The 14,130-nt window shown below is 35.7% G+C and overlaps 2 protein-coding genes and 1 pseudogene across 2 annotated transcripts; all 3 read left to right on the top strand.

Moving 5' to 3' along the window:
- The first annotated feature begins 4,867 nt into the window (after positions 1–4,867).
- LOC111808738 (ethylene-responsive transcription factor ERF014 pseudogene) lies at positions 4,868–5,598 on the top strand (annotated as a pseudogene).
- A 959-nt stretch (positions 5,599–6,557) lies between these two features.
- On the top strand, positions 6,558–8,338 carry LOC111809066 (GRAS family transcription factor). Its single transcript, XM_023695399.2, has one exon. It carries the CDS (start codon positions 6,778–6,780, stop codon positions 8,206–8,208), a length of 1,431 nt encoding a protein of 476 aa, XP_023551167.1. The 5' UTR covers positions 6,558–6,777; the 3' UTR covers positions 8,209–8,338.
- Positions 8,339–9,152: 814 nt separating this feature from the next.
- On the top strand, positions 9,153–11,267 carry LOC111808241 (uncharacterized). Its single transcript, XM_023694107.2, has 3 exons — positions 9,153–10,307; positions 10,396–10,624; positions 10,694–11,267. The coding sequence occupies exons 1-3, from the start codon at positions 9,442–9,444 to the stop codon at positions 10,856–10,858; spliced, it is 1,260 nt and encodes a 419-aa protein (XP_023549875.1). The 5' UTR covers positions 9,153–9,441; the 3' UTR covers positions 10,859–11,267.
- The last annotated feature ends 2,863 nt before the right edge of the window (positions 11,268–14,130 follow it).

Genomic DNA, 14,130 nt, shown 5'->3' with positions numbered 1-14,130 from the left:
ACTACACTCTTTATTAAGATTAAAGAAAATGATATGCTATTAGTGCAAATATATGTGGATGATATCATATTTGGTTCTACTAATCCTTCTTTATGTGAAGAATTTGCTAAATGTATGCATAATGAGTTTGAGATGAGTATGATGGGAGAACTTAGTTTCTTTCTTGGACTTCAAATCAAACAACTCAAGGATGGTATCTTCATCAATCAAGAGAAATACACTAAAGATTTGCTCAAAAGATTCAAGTTCAATGGAGGTAAGATTGCAAGAACTCCCATGAGCACATCCACTAAGCTTGACAAGGATGAAAAAGGTAAAAGTGTGGATATTAAAACTTATCGAGGTATGATTGGATCTTTACTTTACTTGACCGCTAGTAGACCCGATATTATGTTTAGTGTGTGTCTTTGTGCTAGATTTCAATCTTCTCCTAAGGAATCTCATTTACATGCGGTTAGGAGAATATTTAAATATTTGCTTGGAACTATTGATTTAGGATTGTGGTATCCTAGAAATGTTGAATTTAAATTGGTAGGATATTCTGATGCGGATTTTGCCGGAAGCTTACTTGATCGTAAAAGTACTAGTGGAACTTGTCAATTTCTTGGTAGTTCCTTAGTTTCTTGGTTTAGTAAAAAGCAAAATTCGGTTGCCTTATCTACTACCGAAGCGGAATATATTGCGGTTGCTAGTTGTTGTGCTCAAATTCTTTGGATGAAACAAACTCTTTGTGATTTTGGATTAAAATTTTATAGTGTGCCTATATTTTGTGATAATACAAGTGCTATTAATTTAACTAAAAATCCTATTCATCATTCTAGAACTAAACATATTGACATTAGACATCATTTTATTAGAGAGCATGTGCAAAATGGACATATTATTCTTGATTTTGTAAACTCTAATAATCAACTAGCCGATATTTTTACCAAGCCATTAAATGAAGAAAATTTTTGCAAAAATAGGCTTGAGCTTGGTATTATTCGTTGTGATATATCTTGAATTTTATAATTTTTTAATGCATGTTTTTAGGGGGAGCCATTACGTCATTCTTAAATGTATTCTCTTTCAATTGTTGTTTTTGATGATTACAAAGGGGGAGAAAATTAAGAAAAATATGCTCTAAGTTTGTTGTTTTATTATTTATGAATCATTTACTTGTTTGATGTTTCATAATTTCTTGAGGTTGAGGCATTAATATAGGGGGAGAATATGCTTGAGTAAAATTTATGATAATATATTAGCATGTATTAGTATTATTACATGGATGGTGTATTACCTTGGTTTTTATGAATTTTTCTTGAAATGGTTTGTCATCATCAAAAAGGGGGAGATTGTTGGCTTTTTGGCCTTGATCTCACTTTAATTAATTTCAATCAATTAATTGATGTTTTTGATGATAACAAACCTACTTTTTAATTATTAATTATTTTCAGTATTTTGAACTGTCCACATTATAAGGTCGGGAATAACAATTTCAACGACTTTTCAATTACTCAAATCAGAGCTAAAACGAAGAAATTACAGTCGAGACAACATACCCGACGTGATGATGTGGCAGCAAAATCAAAATGATGGACAAATCAAAATATATCAAAGTATGACATTTATGATTTTGGAAGAGTAACAAATGGTGGAGTTTTTCTTATTACTATCTTTTTAAATAAAGTTATTTTTACAATATATAAATTTGAATCTAACCGTTACTCACATCGATTTTTATTATTACTATATTATATTATTATATTATTATATTTTAAAATTTTGGTAGTTACTCACATAGTTTTTATTATTATTATATTATTATATTTATAATAAATTTTGAATTTCATTTGACCGTTACTCACATAACTTTTTATTATTATTATATTATATTACTATTATATTAAAATTTTGAAATAAATGAATTTAGAAAATTTTCTTATTTATTTACTTTTAATCTCCACCTTCCATTATTCCTAACACAATCCAATGGTCAATATTCAATCCTACATTTTGCCACTTTTCTCCTCTATATAAACTCATCTTTCCCACATTTTAAAATACACAACTTACATACATTCTCCAATCCTCATTTGTTCAAAGTCTTCATTGTTTGTTGCTCTCTCCAAGCTTACAAGTTTATTTCTTTTCATCTTATTCTTGAGAGGGATTATTTTTGTATTGTGAGGAAATAGTTGTGAGTATCCCAAATTGTAAATCTACTCTTTGAGAGAGTTGTGGTGTGTTATTATCAAACTCAAATACTTGTATCGGTTTGATCCTGCGCCGTGGAAAGGATTGAGTTTGCTCTTGAACTCGTAAAAAGAGCGGTGTAGCGGTTTGACTCAGATCCGTGGAAAGAGTCGAGAAAGTTCTTTATTCAAATTCCCAAGAGGCGCTTGGGGAGTGGAGTAGGTCGAGTTTGACCGAACCACTATAAAACTACGGTGTCATTTTTTCTGACTCTTTTCTATTTAATTTCAAAATTATTATTGTGATTTATTGCATGTTCTACTTGATTATTGTTTTGACTTGAATTACTTTGTTATAGTAATTATCATCTTTTACTTATTTGTAAAAAGTTTCATCATTAGAAAAATTAATCACGTTTAAACACTTTTATCGTTAAAACCCTATTCACCCCCCCTCTAGGGTTGCCATACCGATCCAACATCAAATACACCTTGTTCATAGCCGACGGTTTCTCGTATATATTCGACAGCGCCTTCAACAAATCTGACGTTGTCTTCTCCTTGATAATATTGAACACCACGTTTCTAAATAGTGTCAACCGGATCAACCCTAAAGCCTGACGATCCTTGAGCTTCTACTGCTGTGTGGTCATAGCATCCGGCTTCACCCCCAACAAGGATTTGTGAAGATGTTTTTGGTACAGATAATCTAGAAACTGAAATCGAATCCATCCAAATTTTCAGTTCCAATCTTTGAAATTTCCATCTTCATAAATCATGGTGAATTTTGCCTCACTCTGATACTAGTTGTTAGGATCGCTTAACAACGCACACACTCGATCAAGATGAACCCAAGGAACAGGAGAAAGAAAATACAATGATAAATATTGGCTAAAGGTTTTACTGATGACTTCAGGTATGTACAACAAGATACAATACAGACAATAAAAAAAAAACTACATTTTGAGAGCTTATATATATGAATTTACTACATATAGCTTTCAAATATTTTAACGTGGGAGATATAATCTAGCAAATATGTATCGGTCTAATTTTTACCAAATATCTATCATATATATTATGTTTACAAAATATCTTCCAAATATATCTCTACGAGATCTAGGCATCAGGCTCCATATCCTAACATTCTCTCTTAATTCATGGATATCACCACCATCGGTCGTCGTCATTGCTACTTTTTCTTCTTCTCTGTTCGACGTTTCTTTCTATCATCTTCTTCTCTCTTCTTCCTCGTTCCTCCGTCTCGTGGAGGAGGAGGAGCTCTTCCCTAATTTCGTTTAAAAAATATTTTAATTGTGAGAAGAAGATAGGAAGAAAAGCATATGAAAATGGCAGCCACACATATGTTGTGCTAGGCCCAAATCGAGTACAGTTATCAGCACTAGCTACAACTTAGAGCATCAAACCAGCCTCATGGGCTCTCCATAACAGATATCTAGCCGACCATCAACCCTTTGTACTCTAGCAAACCTCACCGCTCACCATTCATATTATTCGACTATTCGACTGTAGATGTGGTCTCAGTTTATTCATGGATCTCTTTTTTACTCATGTGTCACACGTTCATCAACTTTTATCGTAGTTCGTCTCCGAAACCACATTTTACCAATAGGACTCTCATTTTGATATCATTTGTAACGTTTTATGTCAAGAATTCATATTATAATTCTAAGTTCTGATCTTAATCTTAAATGTGGAGTGTTACACTTACGTTTAAAGTTTTTATTATCACTACTAAAATGTCCACTCTATCAATATAAAAAGTTAATTATAGATGAATTTTAGGGTAAAAAAAAAAGTAACAAACAAAAAGACAAGCTTTTGTATGTTTCTACCAACATCTAGAGACAAGTCACATTGTTTTAGCTTGGAGCCCAAATTCATGATGGGATTGATTCAATCTACTTTCATGAATCAAATTTCATAAAACAAAAGGGCATGTGGATTTGATCTATTAACAAAAAACATCATAATCCGTCGATAATAGGTGTTCGTGAACTTGATGCACAAACAAATAAATATATCAATTATCGTTGAATTATGTAAAAAATATGGAGATTCAAATCTTTTGACTTCAAAGAAAATATATATATATATATGTCTTTGGCTCTCCATAAGCCACATATGTGACACCCAAGTAATTGAGGAGTACATGAATGAATCAAGACCACGTCCAAATAAAAGCGATCTTGAGGATAGAGCTACTAGAAAAGATTCAAAAGAATTGAACGTTATTATTACACTAACAAAGTTCACTATTCTTTTTTTGGTGGCTCAATCAAATTAACTGTGCTCTATTTGGAGCAATTCTTTGTTAGATGACCTCTTGAAATTTTTCCTAAAAAACATGTTAGAACCTGGATCCAACGTGTTGGTCCATTTAGATTTGGTCACCAACGTGAAACCAGCCTCCATAGCCTAGCTATCTAATGTCATTGAAGTAGGGGAGTGGTTCAATGTCATTTGGTATCAAAACTACAAGCATTCATGGTGGATTAAGTTAGGCTTATAAAATCAATTATCCATTATGGTTCATCAATAGTTTTACTTTCGCCAAATATATATATATATACATATATATATATATATATATATATATATATATATATATATATATATATATATTAAGTTTGTAATAATTATATAAACCCAAAAGTGTAGGTCTCTATAAATAAGATTTGGTTGTAGAGAGCACAGAAAGGAGCCATTTTGTTTATCCGACCAACATGGTGAAGAAGGAATTAGGTAAGGATCATCATCAGCCAACAGCTTCAGCAAGTAAAAGTAAATACAAGGGAGTGAGAATGAGAAGCTGGGGCTCATGGGTTTCTGAAATTAGACCCCCAAATCAAAAGGCTAGAATATGGTTAGGTTCATATCCCACGGCGGAGGCCGCCGCCAGAGCCTACAACGCCGCCCTCTTGTGCCTCAAAGACTCCGCCGCCACTCTCATGTCTCCAAAGTCCATCAAAAGAGTCGCCGCGGAAGCCGCTGCCAATGCTGCCTCCTTTGACGGATATGTTGAGAACAAGGTTGGATCGATCGATGTCCCGTTATCGCCACGGTCTTCTTCCTCCTCCTCCGTTCCATCAACGTCGAATAACGATTCGATTATGACAATGGAGCCGTTGTGGTTTAACTTTGATGACATAGTCACCCCGAAGTACATTGAGCATATGATGGATGGGACTCTATTTGATCCACCCATTGTTGATGAAGAAAATGATATTCGTTTATGGAGCTTCTATTGAACCCCGATAAATTAAATAAATGTTTTATTTTCGTTATTGTAATTTACTATCCTCTTATTTTGTGAGATCTCATATCGGTTGTAGAGGACAATGAATCATTCTTTATAATGGTATGAAAAATCTCTCCTTAGTAGACTTGTTTTAAAACCATGAGACTGACAGCAAACCGTAACGAGTCAAAACAGACAATATCAACTAGCAGTAGGTTTCAGTTGTTACGTGTCTAGTAGACAAAGATTTACTTTTATAGAAAAGATGATTCATTTGGATCAACACGAGAGTCCAAATAGTCCAAATACATTGCATTGTCTAAACCCACATTGTATATTTGAAAGAGGTCGACCTCTATGCTTCGTTCATGTTACAATCCTCTTCGTACGTTCTCTTTCACGAGAATTTTTATAATTTTTTTATAATTTTATTGTTTAGAAAAAAAATCTAATGGATCCCACTCTTGCTTATTTGTTGTGTCCCCTATTACATTGAATCTACCCTATTCCTTATTCTCTCTCATTTTTGTTTCAAAGTTCACTTCACAATCATCATAAATATTTTTTAATTCAAAACCCAAATAATTCATTTTTTTAGAATTTTTTTAGTCTTTTTTTTAAATAAATCTCTCCAAAATTAATTAACACATATTTTAGGTATAAATTATTATTTTATTTTTATTTGTTTAAAATGGTGGCAAATTAAGGACCTAAGAATTGAGTAAGCCCATATACCAAATGGGCCTAATCTGGACTGGGATGACTGTGGCCCACTTTGACTCATATCGTACGTTCTGGGCCCATTTCTTAATGGGCCTTCTAGTTTGGGCTTTGCATTTTACAGGACCACCAATGCGATTGCAGTATGGGCTAATAAATTAACTAAATCAATATAATAAAATTTAATTAAATATAATATATATTATATTACTAACTAAAATATAAATTAAAACGAAAGTTAAATATTTTTAATTTTTATAATAACCTTAAAAATAAAATTGTAGGACAAATTTAATCAAATTTTGATTTTTTTTTAGAAAAAAAAAAGAATTAACTTAATTACGTGGTGGATATCATTTAAATAAAATGGTCGAAATTAGTAAGTTTTTTTTAATTATTATTATTTTAAATTTTTATGGGACCCCAATTTAATCATACATTTCCCTATCAATGTCTTTAATCAAAGGTAAGGACATAAACAAAAACAAACAAGAACAACGCCGCCTAAACAATGTTAATTAATGTTTTAAATAATTAATTAATCATCATTATTTTGCTTAATTCTCCCTAATCATTGACGTTTTCCTTCCCCTAATTAGTGTTTTTTTAGTTCACTAACCCATGGCAATGGCCGTCGACAACGCTTTTAACGGCGTCGCCGTCTCCGATTACAGCACCTCCACTAACAACTCCGATGATGACTTTCACGACCTCTTTGACTCGATCATGTCCATTGACGCTCTGCCATATTCGCCGCAGGTAGTTGAGGTCGACGGCGGTACTAACTGCAACTCTCCGTCCAATCCAGCGGAGGATCGGGAGGAGGAGGAGGAGGAGTTTAAAAGCTTAAGGCTTTATCACCTCCTCATGGCGGTTGCCGACGCCATGTTCGGCGACCACAAGAGCCGTGATTTGGCTCAGGTGATATTGATTCGACTCAATGAATTGGTTTCAACATCCCACGGGACTAACCTCGAACGCCTCACCGCGTATTATGCCCAATCCTTCCAGGATTTGCTCGATTACGCGGCCGTGTCCGGCGGCGGTTCGAATAAACCCCACCATCTCCACCGTGATGATCATAGTCCGACGGACGTTCTGGCGGCGTTTCAATTGCTTCAAGAGATGTCCCCTTATGTGAAATTCGGGCATTTCACAGCAAATCAGGCGATTTTGGAGGCAGTGGCGGATGATAGAAGAGTCCACATCGTGGATTACAATATAATGGAAGGGATTCAATGGGCGTCGTTGATGCAGGCTCTTGTGTCGAGGAAGGATAGCCCGCCGGCCCCTCATCTGAGAATCACCGCCATTTCCAGAGGACCCAGCAGCCGGAGATGGATTGGGACTGTTCAGGAGACAGGGCGGCGATTGGTGGCGTTTGCAGCTTCAATTGGTCAACCCTTTTCATTTCATCAATGTAAATTGGACTCCGACGAGAGTTTTCGTCCGTCCGGATTGAAATTAGTGAGAGGTGAAGCACTGGTGGTGAATTGTGTGCTTCATCTCCCTCATTTCAGTAACACTTCGCCGGAATCCATCGACTCTTTTCTCGCCGGCGCCAAGACCTTAAATCCAAGACTGGTTACTTTAGTCGAAGAGGAAATCGAACATGGACCCACCATCGACGGCGATTACAAGGTCCAATTCCTCGATTCATTAGAGCGTTACTCGGCGATTTATGACTCACTCGAAGCAGGAATTCCGATGAAAAACAGAGCAAGAGGATTGGTGGAAAAAGTATTCCTCGGCCCGAGAATCTCGGCTACTCTGAAGCGAATCGGACAGCCGCAGAGGGCGGCGACGGCTGCGGAGGAGAATTGTTCGTGGGGAGAGAGATTGGAGAAGATGGGATTGAAGGCGGCGGCGATTAGCTTTGCGAATCACTGCCAAGCGAGGCTGTTGGTGGATTTGTTCAATGATGGGTACAGAGTTGAGGAATTGGGCAGCAATAAGCTCGTTTTGGGATGGAAATCCAAGCGTTTGCTTTCGGTTTCCATTTGGGCTTCTTCTTCTTTATCTTCTTCATCTTCTTCCTCCGATTCCGAGTAGACACGCCTCCGTTCATGGCGGCGGTTCTTGCTTCCCGCCGGTTGGATTGTATAAGAGTATTTTTAATTTTTTAAAAAAAAAACACCACCATCTAAATAATGTTAATTAATGCCTTGAAAATTATTTTAAATCTACATTCCCCTTAATTAATTGTTCGTTAATGCATTTATAAAATAATTGTTTTTTAAATAATTTATGAAACTTGTAAAATTAAAAATTTAGAGAGGACGAAAAAATCTTTAGAACAACTTGAAATTTAGTTTATTTAGTTGGTAATCGAAACAATCCCAAAAAAATTCATAATCATATCCAATCCAATCGAGTTGGATTGGATTATTAGTTATTTTTTTAATTATTTAAAAAAAATTGTCCCTATAATCTAATCATAATTATGTTCTTATAATCATTCATATAATAAAAAAAAAATTCATAATTATGTTCCTAAAAAGAGCAAAACTAAATAGAAAATATTTCTACCACGACCTACAAACACGGACACAGGCATTTAGACTTGTTCATGAAATTTGAAAAAAAAAAAAAAAAAACCTTAATTTTCCCTGTCTCCGGGTCCCACGACCGGCCAATCAGAGCCATTCAAAATGTGGTCCCACAAGTCAGATTAGATACGAACGGTGATTGGGGGACGTAAAAAATTGTGATGAATTTGGGCGGACGGTCAAAAGTGGTATTTGCTGCATGGGATAATTTCCTCTTTTGAACTGAGTTTTTATTTTGCTAAGACTGTGGTAGCACGTGCCACACCTGTCACAGTAAAGTGAAAAAGAAGACCGAATCTTGATCCGACGACCATATCTTCCCGGCAACAATAGCTCTCCATCCAACGGTCAATATTCTTTTAAAATTCCGCTCCGTTAGATTCCCATCAGACGGTTGTAATTAAATCTCACTCCCTCCCTTTCGTTCCTATAATAAAATCCATCTAAACCCGCCCCCAATCCTTCTCTCTCTAGAAACACGTTATTTTTCTCTCTTCCGAATTACGATAAACCTTCTCCGAGTTTTTTGCTAACTTGCGCCATTCTTCTAATTCTCTGCGTATCGTGAGCCATCGCCGGAGAGTTTATTGCCGGCGGCCTCTGAATATGCCTTTCTTATTAGAAGAATTTCGAGATACAGAGCTTACCGAACGGGAAAAGGTGGAAAGATCCGTTTAACACTGGGAAGTGAAATTTTCGGGAGATTCCTACTGTTTTTGGGTTTTTTGTTTCTCCGATGGACGGCCAGAAAACTCCGGCGAAACTTACGAGAACGCAATCTTCTCTCCTTCGCTCATCCCCCACCGTCCGATCGATTCAGAGTTTGTCTTCAGTTACCGAGGAGGATGAAATCGAATCTGAAAATGAAGACCGGAATCGGAAAAACAAGATGCTTCGCCGGAGCCGATCGTTGGGGAGGAATTGGTCGGCGTGTTTTGCTTCTTTCAGTCTCTTCTCCATTTCTTGGTTCTGTTTCTTCGTTTATGCGCGAAAGGAACAGAAAGAGATAGCGACGTCAGAGAATCTTCTACTGGCGTTGGTTTTCGTTGCGATTTTACTGTTCTTCGCTAACAGAAACAAGGGTTTAATCCATCGGACGGTTTCGATTTTGAAACAGTTACGCGACGAAAATGGTCGGCGGTTTGGGTTTTCGAGTACCAATGCGAAGCCGGTGAAGTGGTTTATTGGTACTCCGAATTCCAATTTGGAAGCCAAGAAGAAGCGGCAAATTATCAGAGAAGGGGTCGAGTTTTACAGCAATGGGGATTTCTACGAGGGCGAGTTTCATAAAGGGACGTGCAATGGAAGTGGGGTTTATAATTACTTCGCCAATGGAAGATATGAAGGCGATTGGATCGACGGCCGATACGATGGGTATGGAATTGAGAGCTGGGCGAGAGGGAGCCGATACAGGGGGCAGTACCGGCAGGGCTTGCGGCATGGATTTGGGGTTTATAGGTTCTACACAGGCGATTCTTATGCAGGGGAATGGTTTAAGGGACAGAGCCATGGGGTTGGGATTCAAACCTGCTCTGATGGTAGCTGCTATGTGGGGGAGTTCAAGTATGGCGCCAAGCATGGCCTTGGCTGTTACCATTTTAGGTGAATCTTTGTGTTGTCTTGTGTATCATATGATCTGTGGTGGCTGTTCAATTCAATGTTTATGAGATATGTATGCGTTTGTATGCAGGAATGGAGATAGATATGCAGGGGAGTATTTTGGGGACAAAATCCATGGATTTGGTGTGTATCACTTTGGCAATGGGCATTGTTATGAAGGGTCGTGGCATGAAGGTCGGAAGCAAGGGTTCGGTATGTATACGTTCCGAAACGTCGAGAGTCGATGCGGGGAATGGGATGGTGGCTGTCTCAAGCGCCCTCTTCCTCCTCTTACTGACTTAGTCCTTGGGGCAGTTCAGGTAAGAGTGAGTTTGTTCTGTCACCAATTCTTATACTGATTTAGTCTACTAACCTTGACGCCATATTAGGCTGCAAGGAAGACGGCGGAGAAGGCGATCGAGATCGGGCCGGTGGAGGAGGAGGTGAACAAGGCAGTGGTAGCAGCAAACAGAGCTGCCAATGGTGCTAGAGTGGCTGCTGTCAAAGCTGTTCAAAATAGAATTAAAGGGAGGTTTTGTGATATGAGCGCTTAAAAAGTGTAAAGTTTTTGAATGATTTTGAGCTGCTTTGTGGGAGGAAACAGCCACCCTGGTGAGCTGAAAGCCCATCAGAGGTTGAGGGAAGCTTTTTTGTTTAGTTTCTTAAACAACATGTACAGACACCCTTGTATATCCGTCGATCGTCGATGCAAGTTTCGTCTTTCTTTTGTCTGGGTTACAGCGGTTCGGGGATCTAGTTGTAGATACATGACTCTTAGTGGGTCGTTGGCTTCACATGTTATCTCCTTCTAGGACATGTTGTTATCATCGTCATATTCCATATGTAACTTAGTCATCTCTGCCTCACTTTGAGTCAGCACAGAAGAGCTGCCTCCACTAGGCAAGCCGCCACGAGTCGTAACACACTTTTTACACAACAAATCTAGTTTGAAGTTGACTGATTTGCTCGACGAATTGTAGGGGTGCCTGTTTCATAAATGGATATCGTTTATGGGTGATTAGAGGGGAAGACGAAAGCTATGATGACTAAGCGACTTATGATTGGCCGAAAAGACATTTAAGATTATAGAGTTTTATACGGCATTACTACGTAAGCAATCAGTCGAGTCTTTCCATTTTCCCTTTTTATATTTCAATCAAACTTATCTAAAACTTATGCATGATACTATTTTTCTTGTTTTGAACAATAATCATCTTAGTGGACCAAATCACTGTTGAAATAATGGACCATCGCTCATAAATTATAACGAACTTCGGTTGTAACGGTCGTTTTGAAAGATTCATGAAACGTTAAATTAGTATTGCAACATTTGAAAGTGTGGAAGACCTTTGATTCAATAGTAGAAGAGCTTATGATATTCGAAAAAGTGATCAATTTCAAACCATTCCTATTAAAAATACTTTTTTTTTCCGTGTCATCCTATAAAAGCATAAAACGTTTCTATGAACTAAGAAAAACACATACTCGGGTATTTATATAACCCAATAACTCCATCAACTCAGATTACGCAATCCAAACTATATGGTTGAGTTGGATTTTTTCTTTTTCCGTTTGGGTAGGGTTTGAACTTTGAAAAAAACAAAAAAATTGATTAAGTTTTCCGGTTGACTTTTTTTTTTTTCAGGTCAAATCGACCAACCACAAAATAAGGTTACAACTCAAACCTACCCTACTTTCAAAAATAAAAATTAACATTTGTAAATAATACATGCAAATATTTGATGTTTGAATTTATGAAATTTTAGTTATTATTGTAACGTAGACGGTGTACAAGTATAATTTTTAAAATATTTTTTTAAAAAAGAACAACCGAACAATCTAACTCAACTCAATTAGAAAATAAAGAGTTAGATTGTGAACAATTCGAGTTGTTCGGGTCACCAGCTCAACCAACTAAAGATTCAAATCGGTCTAAACAAATTTTTTAGCTTAATCAAACTCCACCTACGTACATCCGAGCACAAAATAGCGTAGTAGTAGAAAAATATAATGTCTCGCAATCAAAGAAAAATATTAGGTTTGGAGAGTGCTAAAGAATGAAGAAACTTCCCCGACCAATTCATGAACCCATAGGCCATATCCATTGCCACGTCAGTCCCGACATCAGTAACATGACTGTCCACGTGAGATCTCATCTCCAAATATCCTTTTTCTTTTATTTTCTTTTTCCGTTCTGATCCGTTGGAGTGTAATTAAATTCTAAATATTGACCTAACAAACCTCAACCGCACTAAGTTCCTTAAATTTGTGTCTCAATCCCACCGTTTTTTCAATTTACTTTTTATGCTAATTCTATTAATAATTTCCCTTTTTAGTGTTAGTGTTGGATGAACACAATAAACCCTCCCTCCCTTTAAACAAAGTACGGCCTCATACCAATGGAAATAGTATTGTCCACTTTGAGCATAAGCTTTCATGGCTTTGCTATGAGTTTCCCCAAAAGACCTCACACTAATGGAGAGAGTATTCTTGTTTATAAACTCATGATCATTCTCTAAATTAACCGATGTGGGACTTTTATCATCCAACAATTAGAAACTTTATTTTTGGGTTACTCGAGTCAAAAAATAAATTTATTAACCCGCAAACCAACAAAAAAAAAATGATTTATGTTAGTTAGTTTAAATTGGTCGAATTTTTGAGTCATATAAACACTCATAATCTTGACTGTGACTCTTAAATAATTTTTTTATTTGTTTGAATATTTAATTGTCTTTCTCGATGCAAAGGGAGCAGCTTCTTCTGTTATCACTGCAACTTTAATTGACCAAATCTTTTTATTATAAATTTTGATGAAGAAAAGATTGAAAGCAAAGAACCATAACATTCAAAGCTCAAGAGACATGCAATGTCGTTCGTGGCTTCCAGACAGTGTTTGTTTCCTTATAAAATATTCGTTTGGTATTAATAGCTTGTCGTCTCTGCCCATCTCCACACAAATCAAGAATATCCACAATAATTAAATAAATAAATAATATGTTTGTGATTATCCTATTTAATAATATATGGTCATTTTCGTTATATTATTTCTACAAATTATGACTATAACATTAATATTTGATATCCAATTTTATTTAATTTTCTATTTTTAAGAATAATTACGTCATAATTCTGATTTTTTAAAAAAAATAAAAAGAAAATGGAATAAATTTATAATGTGGATATGAATTAGGTTACCTAATCAGATACGTCAGCCTTGGATTACGAGTTTATATAGGATTAGTTGAAGCTTGACAGCTATGCCTATTGGTATCACCGATATCTTTCACTTTCATTTCATAAATTAATTATATTTAAAAATCTGACATTCAACTTACTATATATATATATATATACCTGTAGTTTCGAATATTTGTTTAAATAGAAATATATTCATTAGGGTAAATAAATAAATTTATAAATAATTTATCAGAAAAATCCCTAAAATAAAATAAATTAAATTAAATTATACTGTCCTGTATTTTTAAATATAAAATTAAAAATATTGGAGAGGCATCAAGGACAGAAAGTACATTTTTAACGTTAAATTTATTATTAAGTTACGTTAATTTATATAAAGAAAAAAATCACTTTTTTTCACGTGGGAGTGAGTGGTCTGGTGGGTGGAAAATTAAAATTGGAAAAGGTGGAATTAATTAATTAATTAAAATGGGGAAAGCCATGTGAGAATTTGAATGCGACAATTTATTTACCTTATAATTTCCAAAAAAATGAAAATTAAAGGAAAAAAGAAATGCATGTCTTGTCGCTTTTCCTAAGTTTTCATTCATCCTTATTGCTTGAAATGGAAGCTTATGTTTTTCTT

Source organism: Cucurbita pepo, chromosome 13, assembly GCF_057944985.1.
Source record: "Cucurbita pepo subsp. pepo isolate OVF chromosome 13, ASM5794498v1, whole genome shotgun sequence".
Lineage (NCBI taxonomy): Eukaryota > Viridiplantae > Streptophyta > Magnoliopsida > Cucurbitales > Cucurbitaceae > Cucurbita > Cucurbita pepo.
Note: the sequence above shows the minus strand (reverse complement) of the source record. Positions and strands in the feature narration are given on the sequence as shown.

Bases quoted from the DNA above. Each gene is read 5' to 3' on its own strand.
- LOC111809066 (XM_023695399.2), top strand. From the start codon at position 6,778: ATGGCAATGGCCGTCGACAACGCTTTTAACGGCGTCGCCGTCTCCGAT.
- LOC111808241 (XM_023694107.2), top strand. From the start codon at position 9,442: ATGGACGGCCAGAAAACTCCGGCGAAACTTACGAGAACGCAATCTTCT. The intron at 10,308-10,395 runs GTGAATCTTTGT...GTTTGTATGCAG, and splicing joins CTTGGCTGTTACCATTTTAG to GAATGGAGATAGATATGCAG. The intron at 10,625-10,693 runs GTAAGAGTGAGT...ACGCCATATTAG, and splicing joins TAGTCCTTGGGGCAGTTCAG to GCTGCAAGGAAGACGGCGGA.